At 43.0% G+C, this 27,111-nt stretch overlaps 1 protein-coding gene across 1 annotated transcript in view; it reads left to right on the plus strand.

The window, feature by feature from the left end:
* Nucleotides 1-1,157: 1,157 nt before the first annotated feature.
* Nucleotides 1,158-27,111, plus strand: part of RPF2 (ribosome production factor 2 homolog) — a 35,281-nt gene continuing 9,327 nt past the window's right edge. Inside the window, exons 1-8 of the mRNA XM_073673183.1 lie at nt 1,158-1,311; nt 1,432-1,564; nt 13,829-13,866; nt 16,608-16,647; nt 17,273-17,354; nt 21,964-22,040; nt 23,031-23,130; nt 24,071-24,173. Of these exons, the coding sequence (XP_073529284.1) occupies nt 1,289-1,311; nt 1,432-1,564; nt 13,829-13,866; nt 16,608-16,647; nt 17,273-17,354; nt 21,964-22,040; nt 23,031-23,130; nt 24,071-24,173 (596 nt within the window). The 5' untranslated portion in view covers nt 1,158-1,288. The remainder of the gene's footprint in view (nt 1,312-1,431; nt 1,565-13,828; nt 13,867-16,607; nt 16,648-17,272; nt 17,355-21,963; nt 22,041-23,030; nt 23,131-24,070; nt 24,174-27,111) is intronic.

Below are 27,111 nucleotides of genomic sequence, written 5' to 3' on the forward strand. Positions count from 1 at the left end.
CGCCACGAAGGAGCGACACCTGAAGAAGGCTCTAGCTGCCTGTCATATGGGTGAGGAATAGACGTTTTGCTCAGGAATGAGGGCCAGAGCATAGCTTTAGGCAGCAGGGCCAAAGAAGATAGCGCAGAAGGAAGGCCTACAACTCCACCTGGCGAGGTGGATCCCCAGATTGCTTCTAGGCCGCCCAGACCTCTACTACCAGCTAGTACCAGTGCCCCCGTCTGCTCTGACAAACCGCAAGTAAAGGTAGAGGAAACCGCCACTAATTTGTTGTCTGGTCATTATCTGTGCCCTCAGCCCTGCACGACACTGTCCCTGCCGACAACATCTACCTCCACAATTCATCATTTACTGCCCTGGAGCTTAGCTCTGCCTGTGGAGATCTGAACCAACTCTGTTGCGTCTCCATCAGCCCCAGTGGACCTGCACCGCAGCGGCGACCCCATATAGCCCCATACCACTGGTGACGTCACGAATATTATCCCCAAAATTGACTTTCCCTTTTCTTTATTTGACCGCCTGGGGCCACAGACTGTGTCACTGCCACCGTGACTACCCCAAAAAGGACCAGCCTGGCTACCGAGTACCCCACGGCCCCAGGGGGCGCGTCACATGATTTGGCAGTCTGCAGTGACACGATAGTGACCACAGGGTTTTATTCTGAGACTGGACAATCCCTTTAAAAAATGTATCTGCTCTCCATAGGATGGGTGCTCATTTTCTGATTGTGGGGGTCCGACCACTGGGACAATCCCCAGAACAGGGCTATGGAATGACCTGTCAGAATGAAGCGGTGGCTGCACACGTGCCATTCATTCTCCATGTGGCTGCCGGAGAGACGGCCCACATTGGTGCCAAGCAACAAAGAATGAGGGGTTCTGCAATGTAATATTAGTAATTTCTTATCTATTTGCCCACTAGTGTGCTGTGAGGGCACCATCACTGGCCGTGTACTGGGGCACTGTGCCTGGCTCTAACCTGCCTCTAGAACAGGCAGCGCATCCTTCTGTTTGGCTCCTGAGACTGAAGATTTAATAATGATAAAGGGGAAGATAATACATGTGGCTCACAGGGCTCAGCAACTGTCATGTTTCCGCCCGGCCGCTAGGCGTCACCGTGCAGCTCCGCAGTCCTCAAACGTCGTCCCTCCTACACACGCACCAGTACGGCTCCATCATTCCAATTTGATGACGCGGAGGAATGCGCCGGTGTATCGTGACGTCATCATCCTGGGCGGAAGAGGAAAGTTCTGTGGCGTAAACACGTGCGTGCAGGAAAGCTTTTCACGATGTCTGCGTTAGATCGTGTAGTGTAAGTACCAGCGCTCTTGTCATTGCTGCTTTCCCTTATTACCCAGCCCCCACCTGCTGTCACACCGCAGGATCACTGATGTATCGTAGTGTCTCAGTAACCATCTGATTTCTGTTGTAGAAAACCGAAAACACGGAGATCAAAGAGGTTTCTTGAGCACAGGGCTCCCAAGCTGACTGAGAACGACAAAAACGCCATGCTTATTAAAGGGGGGAATGCCAATATGATTGTGACCCAAGCACTTAAAGATCTGGTATGTCTGCTGCAATCTTCTTTCCCCTAAGTTTAAAGGGAATGTGCTTCTTACATGTCAGAAGAGTTAAAGGGATTATCGCCTTTCAACACACTTACCGCCCAGATCCGCTGAGCTCAGTGACTGGCTGCAGTGCTGTCGATGTAATGTCATCACTGCAGCTCAACAACAGAAATCTGGGGAAGCTGTTGGATACATAGAGTTGAATTTGCAGCTTATGGGCAAAGGTTTGATGAAAGGGGACAATAGGGGGGAGGTGCCCCAGCTCCATTATAGCCCTATGAAGGGTCATATAGCTAAACCAGCACTGGTCACTCCTATGTTTTCAGGTTTGCTTGGAGTCCCGGCAGTTGGACACTTAGGCTAGGGTCACAAGCGGTTTTCTCTCATCTGAGTAAATTGGGCAGATTATGCTAGTCATTCTTTGATCACAGTGTGATCTAATTTTCTTGGATGTTGAGAATAAAAAAAAAAAAAATCTCCATTCAGTCAGTCTGTGAAAATTGGACCGTGCTCGAAAGTCATCTGAACATGGTCCAATTTTTTAACAGAGCCATAGACCTGAATGGGCGAGTGCGATCTGATAATCGGATGCAACTTGTACGTGCTGTTTGTTGGTTTTTTTTTGTTGTTGGTTTTTTTCATGTCGTAGAATGACATGAGGACGAGTGCTAGCCCATTTCCTGTGTACAGTGTGACACGCTGTTGATAAGTGATTTTTATTACAGCATAAATGACCCAATTGCCAAGGAATTATGCATAGACATCTGGATATCGCTTTTACATAGATTGATGACTACTAAAGAGAATTCAGTCACACACTTGGCCTGTCTAAATGCACTTTTGCAAATTAAAGCATGATGACGTATCTAAGCACTTTCTGTGATGAGTAAACTTTTGAAAGACTGGCATTGTGGCTTTACCTAGTACAGGAGCCATGACAACAGACTGATGGATATTATTGATTTACGAGGTTTCCAAATTCTCATCATACTGCAATATTCTAGCTGGCACAAAGCGACCGAAGCTAGTAATAACCAATCCTCTTGGTTCTTTCCTTTATTGTAAATGTCAGCTGAATCCCATTGGTGAAATGTTGAACCCTGGTTCTTATGCAGTGGAATTTATTTTCATTCTCTAGTTAATAGCTCTCGACTGCAGTTAGCACAATGTCAATCCACATTGGTCATTTTTTACACTAGCCACATTGGGTTTGTAGTGGTGTTGTCAGGGGCTCACAAGCAGAGCTGGGGGGCAGAGAGGCATACAGTGGGTACGGAAAGTATTCAGACCCGTTTACATTTTTCACTCTTTGTTTCATTGCAGCCATTTGGTAAATTCTAAAAAGTATATTTTTTCCTCATTAAAGTACACTCTGCACCCCATCTTGACTGAAAAAAACAGAAGTTTAGAAATTTTTGCAAATTTATTAAAAAAGAAGCTGAAATATCACATGGTCATAAGTATTCAGACCCTTTGCTCAGTATTGAGTAGAAGCACCCTTTTGAGCTAGTACAGCCATGAGTCTTCTTGGGAATGATGCAACAAGTTTTTCACACATGGATTTGGGGATCCTCTGCCATTCTTCCTTGCTGATCCTCTCCAGTTCCGTCAGGTTGGATGGTGAACGTTGGTGGACAGCTATTTTCAGGTCTCTCCAGAGATGCTCAATTGGGTTTAGGTCAAGGCTCTGGCTGGGCCAGTCAAGAATGATCACAGAGTTGTTCTGAAGCCACTCCTTTGTTATTTTAGCTGTGTGCTTAGGGTCATTGTCTTGTTGGAAGATGAACCTTCGGCCAAGTCTGAGGTCCAGAACACTCTGGAGGAGGTTTTCATCCAGGATATCTCTACTTGGTTGCATTCATGTTTCCTTCCATTGCAACCAGTCCTCCTGTCCCTGCAGCTGAAAAACACCCCCATAGCATGATGCTGCCACCACCATGTTTCACTGTTGGGATTGTATTGGGCAGGTGATGAGCAGTGCCTGGTTTTCTCCACACATACCGCTTAGAATGATCACCAAAAAGTTCTATCTTCATCTCATCAGACTAGAGAATCTTATTTCTCATAGTCTGGGAGTCCTTCATGTGTTTTTGAGCAAACTCTATGCGGGCTATGTCTTTCACTGAGGAGAGGCTTCTGTGGGGTCACTCTGCCATAAAGGCCCAACTGGTGGAGGGCTGCAGTGATAGTTGACTTTGTGGAACTTTCTCCCATCTCCCTACTGCATCTCTGGAGCTCAGCCACAGTGATCTTGGGGTTCTTCTTTACCTCTATCACCAAGGCTCTTCTCCCACCTTTGCTCAGTTTGACTGGACGGCCAAGTCAAGGAAGACTTCTGGTGGTCCCAAACTTCTTCCATTTAAGGATTATGGAGGCCACTGTGCTCTTAGGAACCTTGAGTAACGCAGAAATTCTTTTGTAACCTTGGCCAGATCTGTGCTTTGCACAATTCTGTCTCTGAGCTCCTTGGGCAGTTCCTTTGAGCTCATGAATCTCATTTGGTCTGACATGCACTGTGAGCTGTGAGGTCTTATATAGACGGGTGTGTGCCTTTCCAAATCAAGTCCTATCAATTTAATTAAAAACAGCTGGACTCCAATGAAGGAGTAGAACCATCTCAAGGAGAATCACAAGGAAATGGACAGCATGTGACTTAAATATGAGTGTCTGAGCAAAGGGTCTGAATACTTCTGACCATGTGATATTTCAGTTTTTCTTTTTTAATGTGCAAGAATTTCTACATTTCTGTATTTTTTTTCAGTCAAGATGGGGTGCAGAGTGTACTTTAATGAGAAAAAAGTGAACTTTTTAGAATTTACCAAATGGCTGCAATGAAACAAAGAGTGAAAAATTTAAAGGGGTCTGAATACTTTCCGTACCCTCTGTATGCCCATCGATGCAGCTGTTCAGGGCCGCTGGGGGACTGGCACTGTACCTTTTGATTGTGGTTGATGCTGGCTGGGCAACATGACAGAGATGCCCACTACACACTGTGTGGGCTGCGTCTCCTGAAGAAATGTCATACCTGGAGCCCAGCATGAGGTGGTGATGGTGTCGGGGCAGGAGGGCTCCAGTGAGGGGGCAGCAGGCTGCCGCGCACCTCCTGATAACTCCAGACTGGGGCTCAGTGTGAGTTATTGCAGGAGTGTGAGCCTTGCTACAGATCAGGTGATGCGGTCAGTGCCAAGTCATCGGCTCCAGTGTCACCTGGTCTTCTGGAAAATTCTGTATGGTGCAATAAATCAGTGAGCCCCAGCAGACATCACTACACAGAATCCTGCACTGACTGATCACATCTGAACCTACAGGACGTCACAGATTATACTATATTGCTCCTCATATAATAAAAGAGGGCAGGTCCAGGTGTGATCAGTACAGTGCATTGTATATCTGTATACATAATATACCACATGGAGTATACAGATTAATCTATGACAGAGCTGGGCAAAGTGTGGCCCGCAGACTGACACAGCCGTAGGGCTGAAACAATGGCCCACAGGCTGCACCATGCCCTCGCCCGCTGTCCATCTGTCACCGCTATCCGCATTGTTGGGATGCAAACAGTAGTGGATACATTGGTGGAAGAGTAGCCGCTGACTCCTTCTTCCACCAATCAGCGTATGAGCCACCAGACTCTATGGTGTCACTTCACTGTATATAGGGGGGTTCATTGTATATGGAGAGGCTATATGAGGGCTCATACTGTATATAGGAGGCTATATGGGGACTCATACTGTATATTCTGGGTCTCATAATGAATACAGGGGACTGGGGGTCCATACTGTATACAGGGAGTCTATACTGTATACAGGGAGCTATGTGAGAGCTCATATTGTATATTGAGAGATTATGTGGGTGCTCCCACTGTATACAGGGGGCTAGGTTGGTGCTGTCACTGTATACAGGGGGCTAGGTTGGTGCTGTCACTGCATACAGGGGGCTAGGTTGGTGCTGTCACTGCATACAGGGGGCTAGGTTGGTGCTGTCACTGCATACAGGGGGCTAGGTTGGTGCTGTCACTGCATACAGGGGGCTAGGTTGGTGCTGTCACTGCATACAGGGGGCTAGGTTGGTGCTGTCACTGTATACAGGGGGCTAGGTTGGTGCTGTCACTGTATACAGGGGGCTAGGTTGGTGCTGTCACTGTATACAGGGGGCTAGGTTGGTGCTGTCACTGTATACAGGGGGCTAGGTTGGTGCTGTCACTGTATACAGGGGGCTAGGTTGGTGCTGTCACTGTATACAGGGGGCTAGGTTGGTGCTGTCACTGTATACAGGGGGCTAGGTTGGTGCTGTCACTGTATACAGGGGGCTAGGTTGGTGCTGTCACTGTATACAGGGGGCTAGGTTGGTGCTGTCACTGTATACAGGGGGCTAGGTTGGTGCTGTCACTGTATACAGGGGGCTAGGTTGGTGCTGTCACTGTATACAGGGGGCTAGGTTGGTGCTGTCACTGTATACAGGGGGCTAGGTTGGTGCTGTCACTGTATACAGGGGGCTAGGTTGGTGCTGTCACTGTATACAGGGGGCTAGGTTGGTGCTGTCACTGTATACAGGGGGCTAGGTTGGTGCTGTCACTGTATACAGGGGGCTAGGTTGGTGCTGTCACTGTATACAGGGGGCTAGGTTGGTGCTGTCACTGTATACAGGGGGCTAGGTTGGTGCTGTCACTGTATACAGGGGGCTAGGTTGGTGCTGTCACTGTATACAGGGGGCTAGGTTGGTGCTGTCACTGTATACAGGGGGCTAGGTTGGTGCTGTCACTGTATACAGGGGGCTAGGTTGGTGCTGTCACTGTATACAGGGGGCTAGGTTGGTGCTGTCACTGTATACAGGGGGCTAGGTTGGTGCTGTCACTGTATACAGGGGGCTAGGTTGGTGCTGTCACTGTATACAGGGGGCTAGGTTGGTGCTGTCACTGTATACAGGGGGCTAGGTTGGTGCTGTCACTGTATACAGGGGGCTAGGTTGGTGCTGTCACTGTATACAGGGGGCTAGGTTGGTGCTGTCACTGTATACAGGGGGCTAGGTTGGTGCTGTCACTGTATACAGGGGGCTAGGTTGGTGCTGTCACTGTATACAGGGGGCTAGGTTGGTGCTGTCACTGTATACAGGGGGCTAGGTTGGTGCTGTCACTGTATACAGGGGGCTAGGTGGGTGCTGTCACTGTATACAGGGGGCTAGGTGGGTGCTGTCACTGTATACAGGGGGCTAGGTGGGTGCTGTCACTGTATACAGGGGGCTAGGTGGGTGCTGTCACTGTATACAGGGGGCTAGGTGGGTGCTGTCACTGTATACAGGGGGCTAGGTGGGTGCTCTCACTGTATACAGGAGACTGGGGGAAGGGCGGACTCATACAGCATATAGGGGGATGTCAGCATACTTAATTCTGCTAATATTAAGTGATATAATTATTTTATATTAATTGTAATTTAAGATTAAAATTGAACAGAATTAATTTCAGCCTATTGGTTCAGCCTCACAACCGTCACGGTCTCTCATGGGCCCCTTGGGAAAATTAATTGTCCACCCTTGGTCTATGATATTCTGTGATACACACATCAGATGTTTTACAAAATGCACAGTATTATATACTATCAGATGTCTGTAGTCAATGTGTATCATATGTCAGTCACATTCTCCTGTATACTGTATGTGGTATACTATGTGCACAGACATTATTATTTATTTATATAGCTCCATTGATTCCATGGTGCTGTACATAAGAAAGGATTACATACCAAATACAGATATCACTTACAGTAAATAAACTAACAATGATAGACTGGTATAGAGGGAAGAGGACCCTGGCCTTGTGGGCATACATTCTACTGGCGTCAGATGTTATCTTCAGGATGATGTGTGACTAATGTAATATCTGATGTCTGTAACCATAGTATATAGATATTCCATCACATATTATCCTGTATATAATATCTGATGTTTGTCTCACAGTATAATATATACCCTATTTTTCCGGACTATAAGACGCACTTTTTTCCTCCAAAATTTTGGAGGAAAATGGGGGGTGCGTCCTATAGTCCGAATGTTGGGGTGTATGTGTATGTGTGTATATATATATATATATATATATATATATATATATATATATATATATATATATATATATATATATATATATATATATATATATATATATATATATATATATATATATATATATATATATATATATATATATATATAATTACACAGTACAGACCAAAAGTTTGGACACACTTTCTCATTTAAAGATTTTTCTGTATTTTCATGACTTTGAAAATTGTACATTCACACTGAAGGCATCAAAACTATGAATTAACACATGTGGAATTATATACTTAACAAAAAAGTGTGAAACAACTGAAAATATGTCTTATATTCTAGGTTCTTCAAAGTAGCCACCTTTTGCTTTGATGACTGCTTTGCACACTCTTGGCATTCTCTTGATGAGCTTCAAGTGGTAGTCACCGGAAATGGTCTTCCAACAATCTTGAAGGAGTTCCCAGAGATGCTTAGCACTTGTTGGCCCTTTTGCCATCACTCTGCGGTCCAGCTCACCCCAAACCATCTCGATTGGGTTCAGGTCTGGTGACTGTGGAGGCCAGGTCATCTGGCGTAGCACCCCGTCACTCTCCTTCTTGGTCAAATAGCCCTTACACAGCCTGGAGGTGTGTTTGGGGTCATTGTCCTGTTGAAAAATAAATGATGGTCCAACTAAACGCAAACCGGATGGAATAGCATGCCTCTGCAAGATGCTGTAGTAGCCATGCTGGTTCAGTATGCCTTCAATTTTGAATAAATCCCCAACAGTGTCACCAGCAAAGCACCATCACACCTCCTCCTCCTCCATGCTTCACGGTGGGAACCAGGCATGTAGAGTCCATCCATTCACCTTTTCTGCGTCGTACAAAGACACGGTGGTTGGAACCAAAGATCTCAAATTTGGACTCATCAGACCAACGCACAGATTTCCACTGGTCTAATGTCCATTCCTTGTGTTCTTTAGCCCAAACAAGTCTCTTCTGTTTGTTGCCTGTCCTTAGCAGTGGTTTCCTAGCAGCTGTTTTACCATGAAGGCCTGCTGCACAAAGTCTCCTCTTAACAGTTGTTGTAGAGATGTGTCTGCTGCTAGAACTCTGTGTAACATTGACCTGGTCTCTATTCTGAGTTGCTGTTAACCTGCGATTTCTGAGGCTGGTGACTCTGATAAACTTATCCTCAGAAGCAGAGGTGACTCTTGGTCTTCCTTTCCTGGGGCTTTCCTCGTGTGAGCCAGTTTCTTTGTAGTGCTTGATGGTTTTTGCAACTGCACTTGGGGACACTTTCAAAGTTTTCCCAATTTTTCGGACTGACTGACCTTCATTTCTTAAAGTAATGATGGCCACTCGTTTTTCTTTACTTAGCTGCTTTTTTCTTGCCATAATACAAATTCTAACAGTCTATTCAGTAGGACTATCAGCTGTGTATCCACCTGACTTCTGCGCAACACAACTGATGGTCCCAACCCCATTTATAAGGCAAGAAATCCCACTCATTAAACCTGACAGGGCACACCTGTGAAGTGAAAACCATTTCCAGTGACTACCCCTTGAAGCTCATCAAGAGAATGGCAAGAGTGTGCAAAGCAGTTCTCAAAGCAAAAGGTGGCTACTTTGAAGAACCTAGAATATAAGACATATTTTCAGTTGTTTCCCACTTTTTTGTTAAGTATATAATTCCACATGTGTTAATTCATAGTTTTGATGCCTTCAGTGTGAATGTACAATTTTCAAAGTCATGAAAATACAGAAAAATCTTTAAATGAGAAGGTGTGTCCAAACTTTTGGTCTGTACTGTGTATATATATATATATATATATATATATATATATATATATATATATATATATATATATATATATATATATATATATATATATATATATATATATATATATATATATATACATACATACATACAAGAGGCAGCACTCCAGGAAATTTTTGAAAAAAAAAGGACTTTAATGAGTCCAAAGGCGACGTTTCGGTTCACAGAACCTTTCTCATATATAATGGGGTGTGGGGGGAGCGGTAGCGGTGGAGGAGAGGGGCACAGGAGGCAGCATCCGCCCACTGCAGCCTACACTGTCCCCGCTGCTAAGGAAAATGAATATTCACTGCTCCCCCACGCCCACTGAATATTAATGCTCCTTAATAGCAGCACACAGTGTAGCCGCGCTGCGGCTCCTGCTGCTGCCGGAATCGCCTGTGCCCGCTGTTAAAGGGTATGAATATTCAACCTCTCTCCACGCCCATGGGCGTGGGGAGGGGGTTAATATTCATGCCCTTTAATGAGCGGGCACACGAGATAGCCCGGCAGCAGCAGGTGCCGCAGCGCGGCTCCGCTGTGTGCCGGCTATGAAGGAGCATGAAGTCACTGCTCCCCGCGCACACAGTCCCGGTGTGGGGAGCAGTGACTTCCAGCAGCTGAGCTCTCCTTGTGAGCCGTGCATGGCAGAGACGTCATGCGCAGCTCACATGGAGAGATCAGTGCAGGCCGACTGGATGCAGCGCTGGAGGAGAGAAGAGAGGGGAGTAAGAGTGTTTATTTTTTTTTATGTGCAGCATGATGGGGATTAGGGGTGCCATGCATACCAGGATAGGGATGAGGGGTGCCATGCATACCAGGATAGGGATGAGGGGTGCCATGCATACCAGGATAGGGATGAGGGGTGCCATGCATACCAGGATAGGGATGAGGGGTGCCATGCATACCAGGATAGGGATGAGGGGTGCCATGCATACCAGGACTGGGATGAGGGGTGCCATGCATACCAGGACTGGGATGAGGGGTGCCATGCATACCAGGACTGGGATGAGGGGTGCCATGCATACCAGGACTGGGATGAGGGGTGCCATGCATACCAGGACTGGGATGAGGGGTGCCATGCATACCAGGACTGGGATGAGGGGTGCCATGCATACCAGGACTGGGATGAGGGGTGCCATGCATACCAGGACTGGGATGAGGGGTGCCATGCATACCAGGACTGGGATGAGGGGTGCCATGCATACCAGGACTGGGATGAGGGGTGCCATGCATACCAGGACTGGGATGAGGGGTGCCATGCATACCAGAATGGGGATGGGGACCACGTTTAAAAGGAGGGGGGGGGGCATTTATACCAAGATGGGGGATATTGTCAGAATTGGGGGACATTACCCCTATACCAGTGTCAGCAGAAGACCCCCTCCCCCTTAAAAGTGCATCATGACCACAGTTTTTGCTTAAATTTTTATTTTTTTTATTTTCCTCCTCTAAAACCTAGGCGCGTCTTATAGTCCGAAAAATACGGTACTAGTTACATATTATTATCCTTTATACTATGTGCATAGACATTCCATATTATATATAGTACATCTATGAGGAAATAGGGGAGACACGAAAGGTGGATGATAATAATTGCTTGTATTGTACGGTCAACCATCAATGTAATAAATAGGGTAATCACTTAAAGGGAACCTCTCACGTCCTAGTTGCTATGTAGACTGCCCCCATAGTGTTGTTAGTGACGCAATGTGCATCACTAACCAGCTTTTTTCATGAAAATCGGTGGTAGTATAATGATGTTATAACATTTTAAATACCTTGTCTTACCTTCTCGTATTTAGTCATAGGGGTGTGATTCTCAGATTCAGTCATGGGCGGTCGCCGCGTTCAGTTAGTGCTTGCGCCGCCCATGATATTTGAATACTGCTCCCGGCAAGCGCGATGTTTGAGGGGCGCATGCGTATTTGCACACGTCGGGCCGCTGGTCCGGCGTGTGCGCACTGAGGCTGTGTGATTACCATCTTCAGTGCGCACGCGCTGTCACCTGTGGCTCCCGGCGCGTGCGCGCTTAATGCATCTTGAGGTCACCACATGCGCAGTGACACTGCAGTGGGGACCGCATGATACATTGACCGCGCACTTGCCAGGAGCCACAGGTGATAGCACGTGCACACTGAAGCTGGCAATCACACAGCTGATACGAGGGTCCTCATTTGGAAGGAAATTTTGTGTGGGCAAAAAAAGGGATAGTTAGATAGGTGAGGTGAGGCGATAGGCCAGTCTAAAGAAATAAAGAAATGCGTTTTTAGGGCACGCTGAAAACTATGGGTATTGGGGATTAATTGAAGAGTAGATAGTGCATTCCAATGAATTGGTGCAGCATGTGGGAGGTTCGGATTATTGAGGATGTTAATCTTAGATCATTAGCAGAGCGGAGGGCTTGGGTAGGGTGGTAGGCTGAGATGAGGGAGGAGATGTAGGGTGGTGCTGAAGCATGGAGCGCTTTGTGGGTGAGGGTGATGCGTTTATATTGAACTGTGTAGCAGATGGGTAAGCAGTGTAACGACTGGTACAGGGTGGAGACATCGGTGTAGCGTCTGGAAAGGAATATGATCCTGGCTGCTGCACTCAGGATGGATTGGAGAGGGGAGAGTTTAGTAAGAGGGAGACTGATTAGTAGAGAGTTGCAGTAGTTCAGACGAGAATGAATCAGAGCTACATTGAGAGTTTTTGCAGAGTCAAAGGTAAGATAATTCTTTAAAAAGTTTGAATTCTAGAAATGTTTTTGAGGTGCAGGTGACATGAGCGGGCGAGTTATCGGATGTGGGAAGTAAAGAAAAGATCTGAATCAAGTATGACACCAAGACAGCGGGCATGTTTCTGGGGAGTAATGGTGGAGCCACACATGGAGATGGCAATATTGATGAGCTTCCCTGAGATGGTTTATGACAGTTTGTGCAGTTGTCCGGGTGGCTGGTCTGACGATCTTGGAGATGAAGATGCTGGATGTTGATGTTTTGGGCTGGTGTGGTTACATGTGGTCTGCCGTTGTGAGGCCAGTTGGATGCCCTGCCAAATTCCCTGAAACACCTTTGGAGCTGGTTTATGGTAGAGAAATGAACGTTCAATTTACGGGCAACAGCTCTGTCAGGGGGATGGATTCTCTCCGCAAAGAAGAAGTGATCACTAACACAGATTTAGACAAATTTGTGAACAATATTTTAGAGAAGCCTTTTGTGTACATAGAAAAAGTCTTAGATCTTTGAATTCATGAAGAATGGGAGTAAAAACAAGTGTTGCATTTATATTTGTGTTCAATATATATACTGTATGTGGTATACTATGTGCACAGACATCAGATGATATACTCAGGATAATAACTGAACAAAATATCATATACTATAGCCTTTTTCCAATGCTGTGGAGTTTACATTGATGATTTGGTTGGAAAAATATACACAAAAAAATATTCACAGTTACCGGTATCAATCTAGTAGACCTGTGCTTGTGTGTGACCAGATTTACTCCGGAGATATGTTTTCTTAGGAGTGTAGAAAAGTACAGCGTACCTTGCTTTACTTCGCCACTAAAAACATATATCCGGCTTCAAGACAGTAATGTGTAAGCATAATATGTACTACACCTAACCACTACAATTGCTCATCTGAACTGGTCAGAGTGCTGTTAATTCTTTCCACGGGCAACACTCAGACAATGCTATTAAACTGTAGACTTGTGAATCCTTACATTGTGCGTACTGCACGCTGTGAGGATTCTTCAGTGCCAGGAGCAGCGGGTGCATGACTAAAAGCATGTAATTTGTATACATGCAGTCACTTGCCAACTAGATTTTCATGGCCTCACTCAATGCAAGTGTATTTAGCAAGGCCAGAAACAGTCTAGTTGGAATGTGGCTGGGAGTACGCAAATTTCATACTTGCGGTCACATGAATGCCCAGCACCTGAATGACTGCAGACTTGTAGCTTAAGACTAGAAAACCTCTTTAATGATGGGCCGGTACTCATGGGTCACTGCTGTATGCTTGCCCCCAAGCTAAAATTTGATAGCCAGCCCCTGCTGGGGCCGTGGAGTTAGTACATATCTTCCAGCTTCAGAATTAAATGATGTAATGTTAATATCGCATAATTTTTGAAATGCATAGCTTGCTGCATGTTTTTTTGCTCTTCACATGCATTGTTTTTTTTTTCCCTGAAAGTGTATTCCAAAAAATAGAACATAAAATATATCTGAATACCGTAACCTGATTTTTTTTACCAGATGATAATGAAAATGTCAGTGTTATTTACAAGAGTGCATTTTTTTATTAGTATCATTATACATGAGATATTTATGAAGGAGTCAGATATTTGCCTCTACAGTCATGGTAGTACTCAACCCAAACTCGCTATAATGTGACTGCTCTGATATTAACTGATTTTGTTTTTCAGTATTCATTGAAAAAACCAAACTGTGTGACGTATAAAAAGTAAGTTCTAAAGTTGTGACTATATAAATGTATATTTTCTACATACCTCTTTGTATAGTTTTTTTTATTATTCTAATTGATCTGAGAATGTTTAGGGAAAAGATGGTTGTACCAAAACTTGAAAGTTTGACAATGTGTGCCTTCATAACATTTTCTTCATGATACATAGATGATATCTATATGCATGCACACCGCTACATTATGTATCTGTAATGGGGCGCATATAGATTTCATGGGGGCTATGTTATGCACAATCACACAGGCTCTTTATGAATTCTTGCCAGAGAATAATCGTGGAATGTCGTAGTGTGTGTGTGTACGTGCGTCCACAGCAAGTGAAATAAGTATTGAACACGTCCCCAATTTTCTAAGTAAATATATTTCTAAAGGTGCTATTGAGATGATATTCTCACCAGATGCCGGTAACACACAGGCAAAGATATCAAGCCATAGAGGTCTATAAATTAAGTTATGTGTAATAATGAGAAATGACACAGGGAAAAAGTATTGAACACACTTACTGAAATGTAATTAACCCTCAACTGGTGAGTTGGGGTTTGCCACACCCCAGGGAATTTTTGTTCAGCTGCCATTCTTTGAAAAATGCTGGTATGAGGATACGTGTCTCACTAGCTTCCATCCATTTGTGGGTGTCAAAAATTTGTTATACTCATGTGTAATCAATCGCCAATAAGAAAACGATTAAAACAAACGTGATCTTTGCATTTTCTGTAAAAATAAGAGATTTCTTAACACTGGGGTATAGGAAACCCCATATCACCAGTTGCGTGACAAAAACCCCACCTCACCAGTTGAGGGTTAATACTTTGTTCAAAACCCTTTGTTGGTGATGATAGCTTCAAGATGCCTCCTGTATGGAGAAGAATGCATTGCTTAGGTGTGATTTCGGCCCATTCTTCCACACAAACACTCTTCAAATCCTGAAGGTTCCATAGGCTTCTTCTATGAACTCTGAGCTTTAGTTCCTTGCATAAAATTTGCTATTGAATTCGGGTCAGGTGTTTGGCTGGGCCATTCTAGCAGCTTTATTTTCTCTGAAACTAATTGAGAGTTTCCTTGGCTGTGTGTTTGTGATCATTGTCTTGCTGAAATGTCCACCCTCCATCATCCTGGTAGATGGCTGCAGAATTTTCTTACCAATGTCTCAGTACATTTCTCCATTCACCCTTCCTTCAATGATATGAAGTTTGCCAGTGCCATATGCTGAAAAACAGCCCCAGAACATTATATTTCCTCCTGCAAACGTCACTGTTGGTATGGTGTTTTTGGGGTGATATGCAGTGCCTTTTGGCCTCCAAATATTGTGTATTATGGCAACTGAAGAGTTCAATTTTGATCTCATCTGACCAGACTATGTTCTCACAGTATTTCACAGGCTTGTCTAAATGTTGTTAAGCAAGCTGTAAACGCGCTTGAACATGCTTTTTGTTCAGCATTGAAGTCTTGCGTGGTGAGCGTGCATACAGGCCATGGAAGTTGAGTGCATTACTTATAGTTTTCTTTGAAACAATTGTACCTGCTGATTCCAGGTCTTTCTGTAGCTCTCCACAAGTGGTCGTTTGCTCTTAGACAACCCTTCTGATAATGCTTTTCATTCCTCTGAATGAAATCTTGCAGGGAACCCCTTGTCGTGGCCGGTTTATGGTGAACCAATGTTTTTTCCACTTCATGATTATGGCCCTCACGGGAACCTCCAGATATTTTAGAAATTTTGTAACCAATGCCATCAGTTCGTATTGCAATAATAAGGTTGCAAAGGCCTAGAGACACTGGTTTTACCCAACATGAGATGTTTCTTGTGCAGCTCCTTGGTGATGAGACACATTTTTCTAGGCAATCAGTGGAGCCAGCTGATATAATTTTTCACGAAGTGGTAGGATAGATTTCTAACTACTTATAGATTTCAGCTGGTGTCATGACTTTCCTTGGTTTTTGCACCTCTCTTTCTTCATGTGTTCAATACTTTTTCCCTGTGTCATTTCTCATTTTTACACACAACTTAATTTATAGACCTCTATGGCTTGATATCTTTGCCTGTGTGTTACCGACATCTGGTGAGAGTATGAAATTCTCAATAGCACCTTTTAGAAATATATTAATTAATTAAGTTAGGTATTTAACACGTCACCGATTTTCTATTTCACCTGCTGTGTGTGTGTGTGTGTGTATATATGTGTGTATATATATATATATATATATATATATATATATATATATATATATATATATATATATATATATATATATATATATATATATATAGCTATAGATATGCGTGCATATGAATTGTATAAAATAGGTTTTCTGTTTGGCCATAGAAGTATTCAATTGCGTGTTTCCTGAGCTCATGGCTATCCTTGGGCTGACATTGTCACCCAGGATTTATTTTTTTAGATTAATTACCTTTTCATCACTTTGCCGTTTCGCAGTGAATGCAAAAGCACATTGCAAATGACCATTAAGCTCCAATCTGTTGTGTTCCCCTATCAGACCTGCTCTGATGGGGACACCCAGTTTTTACCTTGTTACCCCATAAGAATAACCAGTCGTCTCTGACCTATGGTACTTTGTCAGGAGAAATGTATAGCTTCTATAATATGCAAGTTTAATTCATGTTGTGGTCTATAACTATCTTTGTAGCTATTGTCACTATTTGCATTATTTATAATATTTTATTTGTGTAATTCTGAAATGACTACTCAGGAATTGTATCTGTTTAGGAAAAATATGACAAGGCCTTTTGAAGATCCGACGTCCCTGGTAAGTCTAAACAAATGACTACAAGTTCACTTGGCAAACTTCAAAGTGAAGTTAATGTTTCTCAAGTCTATGTATCGGATGGATTTTGTTTGCATTAGTCCAGGGCTACACACAGAATTTATGTAGCGCTGCTTATTTTTTTTTAAAGGGTACCACCTAGAACCCTTTCCAGCCCGATCTGATGTTGGGCATGGAGAGACGCATCTTGGATGGTTTAGTTGAAATAGGAACCATAAAAGATCTAGTGCTTATCATGCATGCGTTCTAATAATTGGCAATCATGCCATGATACTTATTTGAAATGATGCTGTTACTGACAGTGGAACTGTGTCCAATACACTATTGTGGCTCCATGACTGTTGTCATATCATGCAAGTGAGTGTCCCTGGCATTAGCATTACACTACATGTATTTATCTATCTGTAACACTATTGAGAGCTGAAGGTGTTTTTTTTAACTAGTCCAAATTTTCCTAAAATATGAAAAATGGCAACAAAAACGAGTTTTGAAAATGCACCCGAATTGTCTAATCAAATTTCAACTTTACATATTGTGTTAGCTTCTCCAATACCTATATATTCTAAAGCGATTTTTTTTTTTTTTTTTTTTTTTTTCCTTTTTTTAGGAATTTTTTGCTAAGAAATCCGACTGCTCATTATTTGTGTTTGGCTCTCATAATAAGAAGCGTCCAAACAACTTGATCTTTGGTAAGACGACTCTATATGTACACTGCTGTCTATAAAATGTATAAGTTTATAGTGGGTGTCTAAGCTTCCTTCATGCAGTATTATTATTTGTGTACATATTATGCGAAACCCTCATCTTTCTCAGACGCGTATATGCCAGATTTGATTAACTTCATTTTTGAGATAAAAAGCTAGACGGCCCTTTGTGAACCTAGCCTCAGAGGGATAGCCGAGATCTATACTTGGTGAAGTACTTTGGCATTTACTAACAGAGCTAGTATTAGTATCAAATTACCCCCATTGGGATTTGGGAGCACGTGGTTGCATCATTCAATGGGGTTGTCCACAACTGCACAATCCCTACTTAATCATTTCAATGTCGCAGAAAATAAAGTATGTACTCGCCACCTGTAGGGACACTGTTCCAGTGATGTGTGTGACTTGACATTGGCTGCAGCAGTCACGTGATACAACAATCACTGGTTGCTTATTGGCTGCTGCTAATCATTGATTCTTCAGAGTGTACACCTGCTCTGCTGAAATAGTAAGGGCTGCAGCCATTCAGCAGTGCTCACATGACATAACATGGTCACACAAGCCCTGGGAGACCCGGTGCTAGTGCCAAAATAGGATAGATTGGGGTTGCCATTTTCTTGAACAGTAAAGGGTGTGCAGATATAGTGAGACACTACGATCACTGCTCACTCTTGACAGATGGTAGGGACACATCCTCATGAAAAGGAGAATACCCAGTTCATTGGAATTTTTTCTATACACCATTTCATGAGGAATAAAGGGGGAGCAGCACAATGAATAGTTCTAAGAAAATATGTGCAAATTAAGAGGTTAAAATTCTAGTACTTCTACCACACCTGTGCAACTTTAAGTCCAGAAGATTTCACATAAGGCATATAGTGCAGTGGGCAACCAGACACGGTGGTGCTCAGCCCACAAAGGCAACAAGTAAAAATCCAAAAAAAAGAGCGTAAGAAAGGAACGGCTCACCACTGGTATGTGAAATAGCAGCACTTTATTCAGTCGTTAAATGAGGACGAGAGACATAAGAAATGAATGAGCGACAGCTGTTCCGCATAACCTACGCTTCTTCTGGCTCTTGCATCATAAGGTACACCCCTGTTATATACTCTATGCTCAGATTAATAAACCTTTGTGAAACAATAAAAACAAAAACATTAAAAAGCACTGTAAAACATATTGGTATTGAAATGTACTCACATCATTAAGCTTAATAGGACCTAAAGCTTCTGTTTTTTTGCATGAAAAAATCTTTATTGAATAACAAATTATGTTACACAAAACAGCTGTCGCTCAGTCATTCCTTATGTCTATTCGGTCGTTCCATGAGGAGTAAAGTGCTGCTATTTCACATACCAGTGGGGAGTGCCGTTCCTTTTCGTCTCCCTCTTTTTTGCTCAGAAAATGTTTCAGTATTCTTTTCTTTATATGGAGCACAAGTAAGACGAGTGCATTCAGTGATTTTTCTTCGCACAAACCAAAATTGAATTTGCTTATTGTAGGCATGTTAGGAGAACCGAGGGGACCTCTCTCTGTGAATAAGAAGTCTATTGTCTGTATCTGCTGCCAATATGCTGGTTGATTCAACCAAGTACTAAATTCTTGCAAGGATCTAAGTAATTTTCCTGGGTCCTGGGAAAAGTGTCAGTGGTCCAGACTGTAAAGATGAACTTTTCTTAGTATGAAGTAGAGGAGGGGCTTGCGCATGTAAGAATTTATTAGGTGCTGCCTCTATCTACACTATATAGACAAAAGTATTGGGTCACACGTCTTAATCATTGCATTCAGGTTTTGTATTCATTTTCATAGCCGTAGGTGAATAATATCAATCTCATAGCTATGTAATCTGCCTTTACAATCATTTATGAAAAAAAGGCTCATTCTTAAGAGCTCAGTGATGGCAGTGTGGTCTTCTAGTAGGATGCCACCATTGTAATAAGTCAGTTCATGAAGGTTCTTCCTCCCTAAACATTTCAAAATCAAATGTGAGTGATATTATTGAAAAGTGGAATCATTTAGAAACCAAAGCAACTCATCCACGACATGATAGGCCACATAAACCTACAGAGTGAGGTCACTGAGTGCATAAAAGTCGCAAATGCTATGTTGACTCAACTGCAGAGCTCCAAACCTCCACTGGCAGTAACATCAGCACAAAAACTGCCCGGGAAGCTGGCAGCTGCATGTAAGCCTAGAGGCACCAAGCACAATTTTAAGCGTTATAGTGGTGTACAGCACAACGCCACCGGACTCTGGAGGAGTGGAAATGTGCCTGTGGAGTGAGGAATCATGCTTCTCTATCTGGCAGTCTGATAGACTGGTCTGAGTTTGGTGAATACCAGGAGAACGTTACCTGTCTGACTGCAATGTGCCAACTGTAAAGTTTGGTGGAGGAGGGATAATGCTTGGGGTTGTGTTTCAGGAGTTGGCCTAGGTTCCTTACTTCCAGTGAAGGGATATTTATCACTTCAGAATACCAAGACATTTTGGGCAATTGTATGTTTCCAACTTTTTGGAAACAGTTCCAGCATAACTGTGCCCCACTGCACAAAGCAAGGTCCATAAAGGCAGGTTGGGAGAGTTTGGAGTGGAAGAACTTGCATGAACCATACACATCCCTAACCTCAAACGCTTTTGGGATTAACTAAAATGGGGATTGTGAGCCAGGTCCTCTCATCAGTATCTCGCCTCACAAACGATTTTCTGGGAATTTGGGCAAAAATTCCACAGACACACTCTGAAATCTTGTGGAAAGCCTTCCTCGAAGAGTGAACACTGCTTTAGCTGCAATAAGCGGACCAACTCCATATTGATGCTTATAGAGTTAGAATGGGAGGTCATAAAAACTCCTGTAAGTCAAATGTTTAGGTATCTCCATACTTTTTTCCTCTTCGACCGCCTACAATCTGACTTCCGACCACATCACTCGACTGAAACTGCCCTGACCAAAGTCACCAACGACCTACTAACCGCCAAATCCAAGCGACACTACTCCATCCTCCTCCTTCTGGACCTGTCATCTACCTTCGACACAGTCGACCATTCCCTCTTACTACAGATTCTCTCATGTCTTGGCATCACGGACTTGGCCCTATCCTGGATCTCCTCATACCTAACAGAAAGGACATTCATCATCTCCCACTCATGCACCAACTCCTCATCTCGCCCCCTATCTGTCGGTGTCCCCCAAGGTTCAGCTCTAGGACCTCTGCTCTTCTCCATCTACACCTTTGGCCTGGGACAGCTCATAGAGTCTCACGGCTTTCAGTATCACATCTATGCTGATAACACACAGATCTACCTCTCTGGACCCAATATCTCCTCCCTACTAACCAAAATCCCACAATGTCTGTCCGCCATCTCATCCTTCTTCTCTGCCAGATTTCTAAAACTTTACATGGATAAAACTAGAGTTCATCATCTTTCCACCCTCTCATTCATATCCCCCATCTGACCTATCCATCAACGTCAATGGCTGTTCACTCTCCCCAGTCCCACAAGCTCGCTGCCTTGGGGTAACCCTGGACTCTGATCTCTCCTTCAAACCACATATCCAAGCCCTTTCCACTTCCTGCCGACTCCAACTCAAAAATATCTCCAGGATCCGTGCATTCCTCAGCAAAGACTCTGCAAAAACACTAGTGCATGCCCTCATCATCGCCTTGACTACTGCAACCTCCTGCTCTGTGGCCTCCCTTTCAACACTCTTGCGCCCCTCCAATCTATCCTAAACTCTGCTGCTCGACTAATCCACCTGTCCCCCCGCTATTCTCCAACCTCTCCCCTCTGTCAATCCCTTCACTGGCTCCCCATTTCCCAGAGACTCAAGTTCAAAACCCTAACCATGGCATACAAAGCCATCCACAACCTGTCTCCTCCATGCATCTGTGATCTAGTCTCCCGGGACTTAGCAGCACGCAACCTCCGATCCTCACATGATCTCCTTCTCTACTCCCCTCTTATCTCCTCTTCCCACAATTGCATCCAAGATTTCTCCCGCGCATCCCCCTACTCTGGAACTCCCTACCCCAACACATCAGACTCTCGCCTACCATGGAAACCTTCAAAAGAAACCTGAAGACCTACCTCTTCCGACAAGCCTACAACCTGCAGTAACCACCGCTCCACCACATTACTGCATGACCTCCTCTACCCTCACCTACTGTATCCTCACCCATCCCTTGTAGACTGTGAGCCCTCGCGGGCAGGGTCCTTTCTCCTCCTGTACCAGTTGCTGACTCGTTTTGTTAAGATTATGTAAATGTTTTTGCTATGTATATCCCTATCACATGTAAAGCGCCATGGAATAAATGGCGCTATAATAATAAATAATCATAATTTTGTCCATGTAGTGTAACTTTAGCAGAGCGTCTTAAAGATTACCTAAAATAATCCATGTTTGGTAGACTTTTCACAATCTGATGACTCTAAACAATGGTATATTGCAAAACTTTATGGAAACAAACATAACAGTCGATTTTTGGTTAATCATTGATCAGTCTTGTGTTTTTTCATGTAGATGAGATTGATTATGTGATGAGCATGTTGCCATTTCTTTTTTTTCATTGCGACTATATAAATATTTGTTTATTAGGGCGACTGTTTGATTTTCATTTGCTGGATATGATTGAGCTAGGCTTGGAGAAGTTTGTGTCATTGCAAGACGTTAAGGTATGTTTCACCTCTGGTTACTGTTTGTTTTGGTTGGGCACCTTTTTTCTTTGTGACTTTTGGCTTTTTTTTCCACTTTTCAATAACTCGATAATGACAGTTCGAGATGAATACAATTAAAGGGGTGTTCCCATCTCCAAGATCCTATCCCAATATGTAGTGGGTGTAATAATAATAATATTAGCAAATACTTCCAATTACAAATGTAGTATAGTTTTCTGATTTGCCATGTCTCTTTCCTCATGTGCAGGCATTGCAGGACCTTGGGTATCCATAGTTACGGCCACTAGCAACTAGCTAACTGTCACTAGATCAGTGGTCTTAACTGTGAATACCTAAGGTCCTCCAATACCTGCACATGAGGAAAGAGACATGGCAAATCAGAAAAACTATACTACATTTCTAATTGGAGTTATTTGCTATTATTATTATTATTATTATTATTATTATTATACCTATCGGGATGGGATCTTGGAGATGGGAATACCCATTTAAACTGATTTACCTCTTTCAAGTTAACCATCTGAACAATGTGCTCTAAATCTGTCCGATGTCAAAACATGAACCCCATTGGGCCAGTGTAGTGTTTTCTGGGATTTCCCCAAAACAGTCTCCATGCTAGAAATAATATACAATAAGAAAAGCATCACTCCTTTATTTAATACAGCACCGCCACTGTGGGGTCATGACTGCAGAACTGTGGGAGACCACCAGAGCAGCAATAATTTTGAATTAATGAGTAAAGGGTCATTCCCAGCAGCTGTTGGAGGATTACACCCCAGTCGTGATGCAGGTATAGGTTTGCCCCCACAGTCACATCACAATTAACAGCTGGTATTGAAGATATCTGACTCCAGCAGTCTTGCCTCTTCTATTTTGTTAACTGCAGGAAACATTGGCATCGCAGTTTGTGAACACTCATTTGTTTCTAAAATATGCGGAGTTGGGTGCGTGAGATACAGTCTGATAATCTCTCGTCTTGCTTTACAGTCTTCCAAGTGTCCGGAAGGAACTAAACCTCTACTGATATTTGCTGGCGATGCTTTTGAGATAAATGAAGATTATAGGCGACTGAAAAGTTTGCTGATAGGTAATGAAAAAACCTTGAACACTTAGGCTATGTGCCCACGTTGCATTTATGAAGCAGAAAATTTCTGCTGCATAAATGCAAGTCCTCTCCCGGAAAAACGCATGCGGAATTCCGCACGCGTTTATCGCGCATTTTTCGTGCGTTTATCACGCGTTTTCCACATGCGGAATTGCCTTGCGTTTTTTATGCATTGGACTAAGGCAATTCCGCTTGCGGAAACGCAAAATTAAATGACATGCTGCGGATTTTTGAACGCGGCATAAACGCTGCGGAAAAATCCGCAGCATGTGCATAGAACTTGCGGAATCCCATTGGGGACCATGGGGTGCGGATATACATGCGTTTTTCAAGCGTTTACGCTGCGGAAATTCCGCAGCATATACGCTTGAAAAATGCTACGTGGGCACACAGCCTTAGTATTACCAATATACAATAAAGCCGAGGCATAACCCCGCTGAAGACCAGTTCAGACAGCAAAGCTGCCCATACACCTACAAGTCGGACGATTCTGGCCCATCGTCATTTGGAAATGATAGGTGACTGATCGTTTGTAATGACTATTGTCAGCCTGTCCTTGTCAGGTCTGTCTCTGTTGACTAAAAGTGCATGACCTGACTAGATACATTTGTCCGATCATTTGCCTCTTTGTGCAATCCTGCGGGGTCTTTGTTCTCCAGGTTAGTCTGACTTGTTGATTTTCCAGCTCTTTCCTATGTACATTATGGCCGATACTTATTACCTGTATAATCAGCTTTAGAATGTCAGTGACAATTGAACGCCTCCCACAGCAAACAAATAATGTATTTTTCCTTACAGTTTGTTTCTTTCTTACAATTTGCTGAATTTTTTGTTTGTCAGGACTCTGGGATTCTTAGGAAGAACGTAACGCATTCTCCATCCTTGTTTGGGAGATGTAATTTTTTTGCTTTGTCCTTTGTAGATTTCTTCCGAGGACCAGCAGTGTCTGCAGTCAGACTTGCAGGACTTGAGCATGTTATGCATTTTACAGCAGCAGATGGGAAGATTTTTATGCGTAGCTACAAGTAAGTTTAACCTGGTCTTGGTCTGCACTCTATCTTGGTTTTGTCCTTTTTTTAAGGTTTTGGCGACAACAGACAATCCCAGGATTGGTTACTCCCATCTACGATCTTAAAACACTTATTGCTTTGTTATTGCTATGAATTATTATGCGAGGGCTTTAAAGGGGTTGTTCACTTTTACGCAAACTTCTGACTGCCGCCTCAGTTAGGTATATAAAAACAAAGCAAACTGAACTTGCCCTCCCCTGGTCCGGCACTGTTTCTCTGACATTGCTCCAGTCTCTGATTAGCTGCAGCGGTGATGGTTCTTCAGCTATTTGCCGAGCTCCGAGGCTTATGCCGTCTACATCGCAGGTTAATGATTTAATGATTTAACTCGTGTAATAAAATTAAAACATTATTTGACTTGTCCCATTTTCTAAAAATTTATAGATATATAAACCAGAAAAACCTGACCAGGACCTCCTAGTGTGAACTGGTGCCAGCTGCTGTAACTATAAAATATATAAAGAAATAATATAACAGCACTCCATATAGCCAAGATACGTCTTAACAATGAAAATATTAGATCTAAACCGTTTTTTTTGCTCTTCAACAAGTACTTAAAAAACCAAGGTTTTTAGCACATACATTGGCCAATTCATGTGTGCCCATCAACCGCGGCAAGGTAACCTCCCTCTGTTGGGTAACTGCTCTACCCTACTTGCCACTTTTGGGCTACAATCCTACAACTAAACGGTTTTTGGTTTATATTGATATAAGGGGGGTGTAACTGCCTCTTGCCTGATTCTGCACTCCTCCCATTAACCAGCAGGTGATACTACTTGTCCATTTAAATGTAGGTGTTTTAGCCCAGAAGAAGACATGTTTGTCCGTTTAGTTGTAGGCTTGTATCCCGAAACTGGCATGTAGGGTAGAGTAGTACCCATCTGAGGGAGGTTACCTTGCTGCAGTTGATGGCACACATGAATTGGCCAATTTATGCGCTAAAAACGTTCGTTTTTTGTAAGTGTTGCTGAGCAAAAAAAGTTTAGATCTAATATTTTCATTAAGACGTATCTTTGCTATATGGAGTGCTGCTGCATTATTTCTTTATATAGATATAGGAAATATTTCAGCGTTTAACCCCTTCCTGACATGGCCAATTTCCGTTTTTTCGTGCTTGTTTTTTCCTCCACTTCTTCCAAGAGCCATAGCTTTTTTTTTTTTTTGTCCACATAGACATATGAGGGCTTGTTTTTAGCGCGACTAGTTGTACTTTTGAATGACACCATTAATTTTACCACATAGTGTACTGGATAACCAGACAAAAAAAATTCCAAGTGCGGAAAAATTGTCAAAAAAATCAAACAAAAAAAAAAAACAATTAAAAAGTTAACATTGTTTTGAACGGGAATTTTTTTTTTACAGCATACATTATGTGGTAAAAAATACCTGGAAATATGGTTCTATTCATCAGTACAATTATGGCGATATCAAACTTATCCAGTTTGTTTTTTTTATTTTAGTGGTGAAAAAATATCAGAAATGTAAAAAATATTCTATTTTGGGGGAAGTTTTAGGCAACATGGCAAGCGGGAATCTGGCTCGCCACTGGAATGGATATGACTTTTGGGTTACGGACCGGTCCCTGCTCACCGCGTTTTTTCCTTACAATACACACTGACAGTGGGTTCTCTTGCCAGCTCGTCACGTCTCATTAGTGCTGGCGAGGGAGCGCACTAACACTGTGCAGTGACAGTAATATTGCATAGTAACAAGGGAGCTCATGTTGAGAATACTTTTGAATTGACAACCAACACATGTTCTGTAGAGCTGGCACTAAATATATGTATTAAAACAAAACTAAAAACTAAAATCCGAATGGCATTGCCAGAACATGCTGACATGACCTGAAGATTCATATTGATTGGTTGTTTTACTGCACAATGAACACAAAAAACAATGTCCGAATTGTGGGGTGTGTTAAAATGAATGGTGTCATTGAAAGCCACAATTTTTGTCCTGAAAAAAAAAACGACCCATCTTGGGTTAAGTTCCCACAATTAGTTTTTGGTGAGTTTTTGACGCCGAGTATTTTCACTGCGCAAAAAATTCAGTATCTTACAGTTCCAGCAAAGTGGACGGGACTTGTAGAAATCCCATGCAGAGTGTGCTTGTATTTAAAAAAAAAAAAAAAAAATGAACTAACCTGCAAAGCGTTTTTGAGTTCAACTACATGTCAACTTCTCATGTGGGTATGCTGGGTTTTTGTGTGTGGATTCTTAATAAAATTGCATTAGATGCAAAAATCCGAAAGTAAAAATGCATGTGATCCACACACAGAGCGGTGGAGTCTGAGTCTGTGTCCATTTTGGTGGAGTTGGAGTCTGTATAAAATGGACCGTCTCAGACTCCTAAAATATATAATAAATTTGGTACCGTAGTACAATGAAGGATGTGCTATAATTTTTTTCAGAAGAATTTAGGAAAGTTATGAAATGTTCTATTCCTGATCTAAGGGTCTAGACTTGAGGTGAATCTGTGCTGCACTTTATGTACATTCTCAGTAGTGAGGCAGTGAGATGAATCTGTGCTGCACTTTATGTACATGCTCAGTAGTGAGGCAGTGAGATGAATCTGTGCTGCACTTTATGTACATGCTCAGTAGTGAGGTAGTGAGATGAATCTGTGCTGCACTTTATGTACATGCTCAGTAGTGAGGTAGTGAGATGAATCTGTGCTGCACTTTATGTACACGCTCAGTAGTGAGATGAATCTGTGCTGCACTTTATGTACACGCTCAGTAGTGAGGCAGTGAGATGAATCTGTGCTGCACTTTATGTACATGCTCCGTAGTGAGGCAGTGAGATGAATCTGTGCTGCACTTTATGTACATGCTCAGCAGTGAGGCAGTGAGATGAATCTGTGCTGCACTTTATGTACACGCTCAGTAGTGAGG

The sequence above is a fragment of the Phyllobates terribilis genome, unplaced genomic scaffold, assembly GCF_046119375.1.
Source record: "Phyllobates terribilis strain yellow unplaced genomic scaffold, ASM4611937v1 Scaffold_3__8_contigs__length_932513732, whole genome shotgun sequence".
Lineage (NCBI taxonomy): Eukaryota > Metazoa > Chordata > Amphibia > Anura > Dendrobatidae > Phyllobates > Phyllobates terribilis.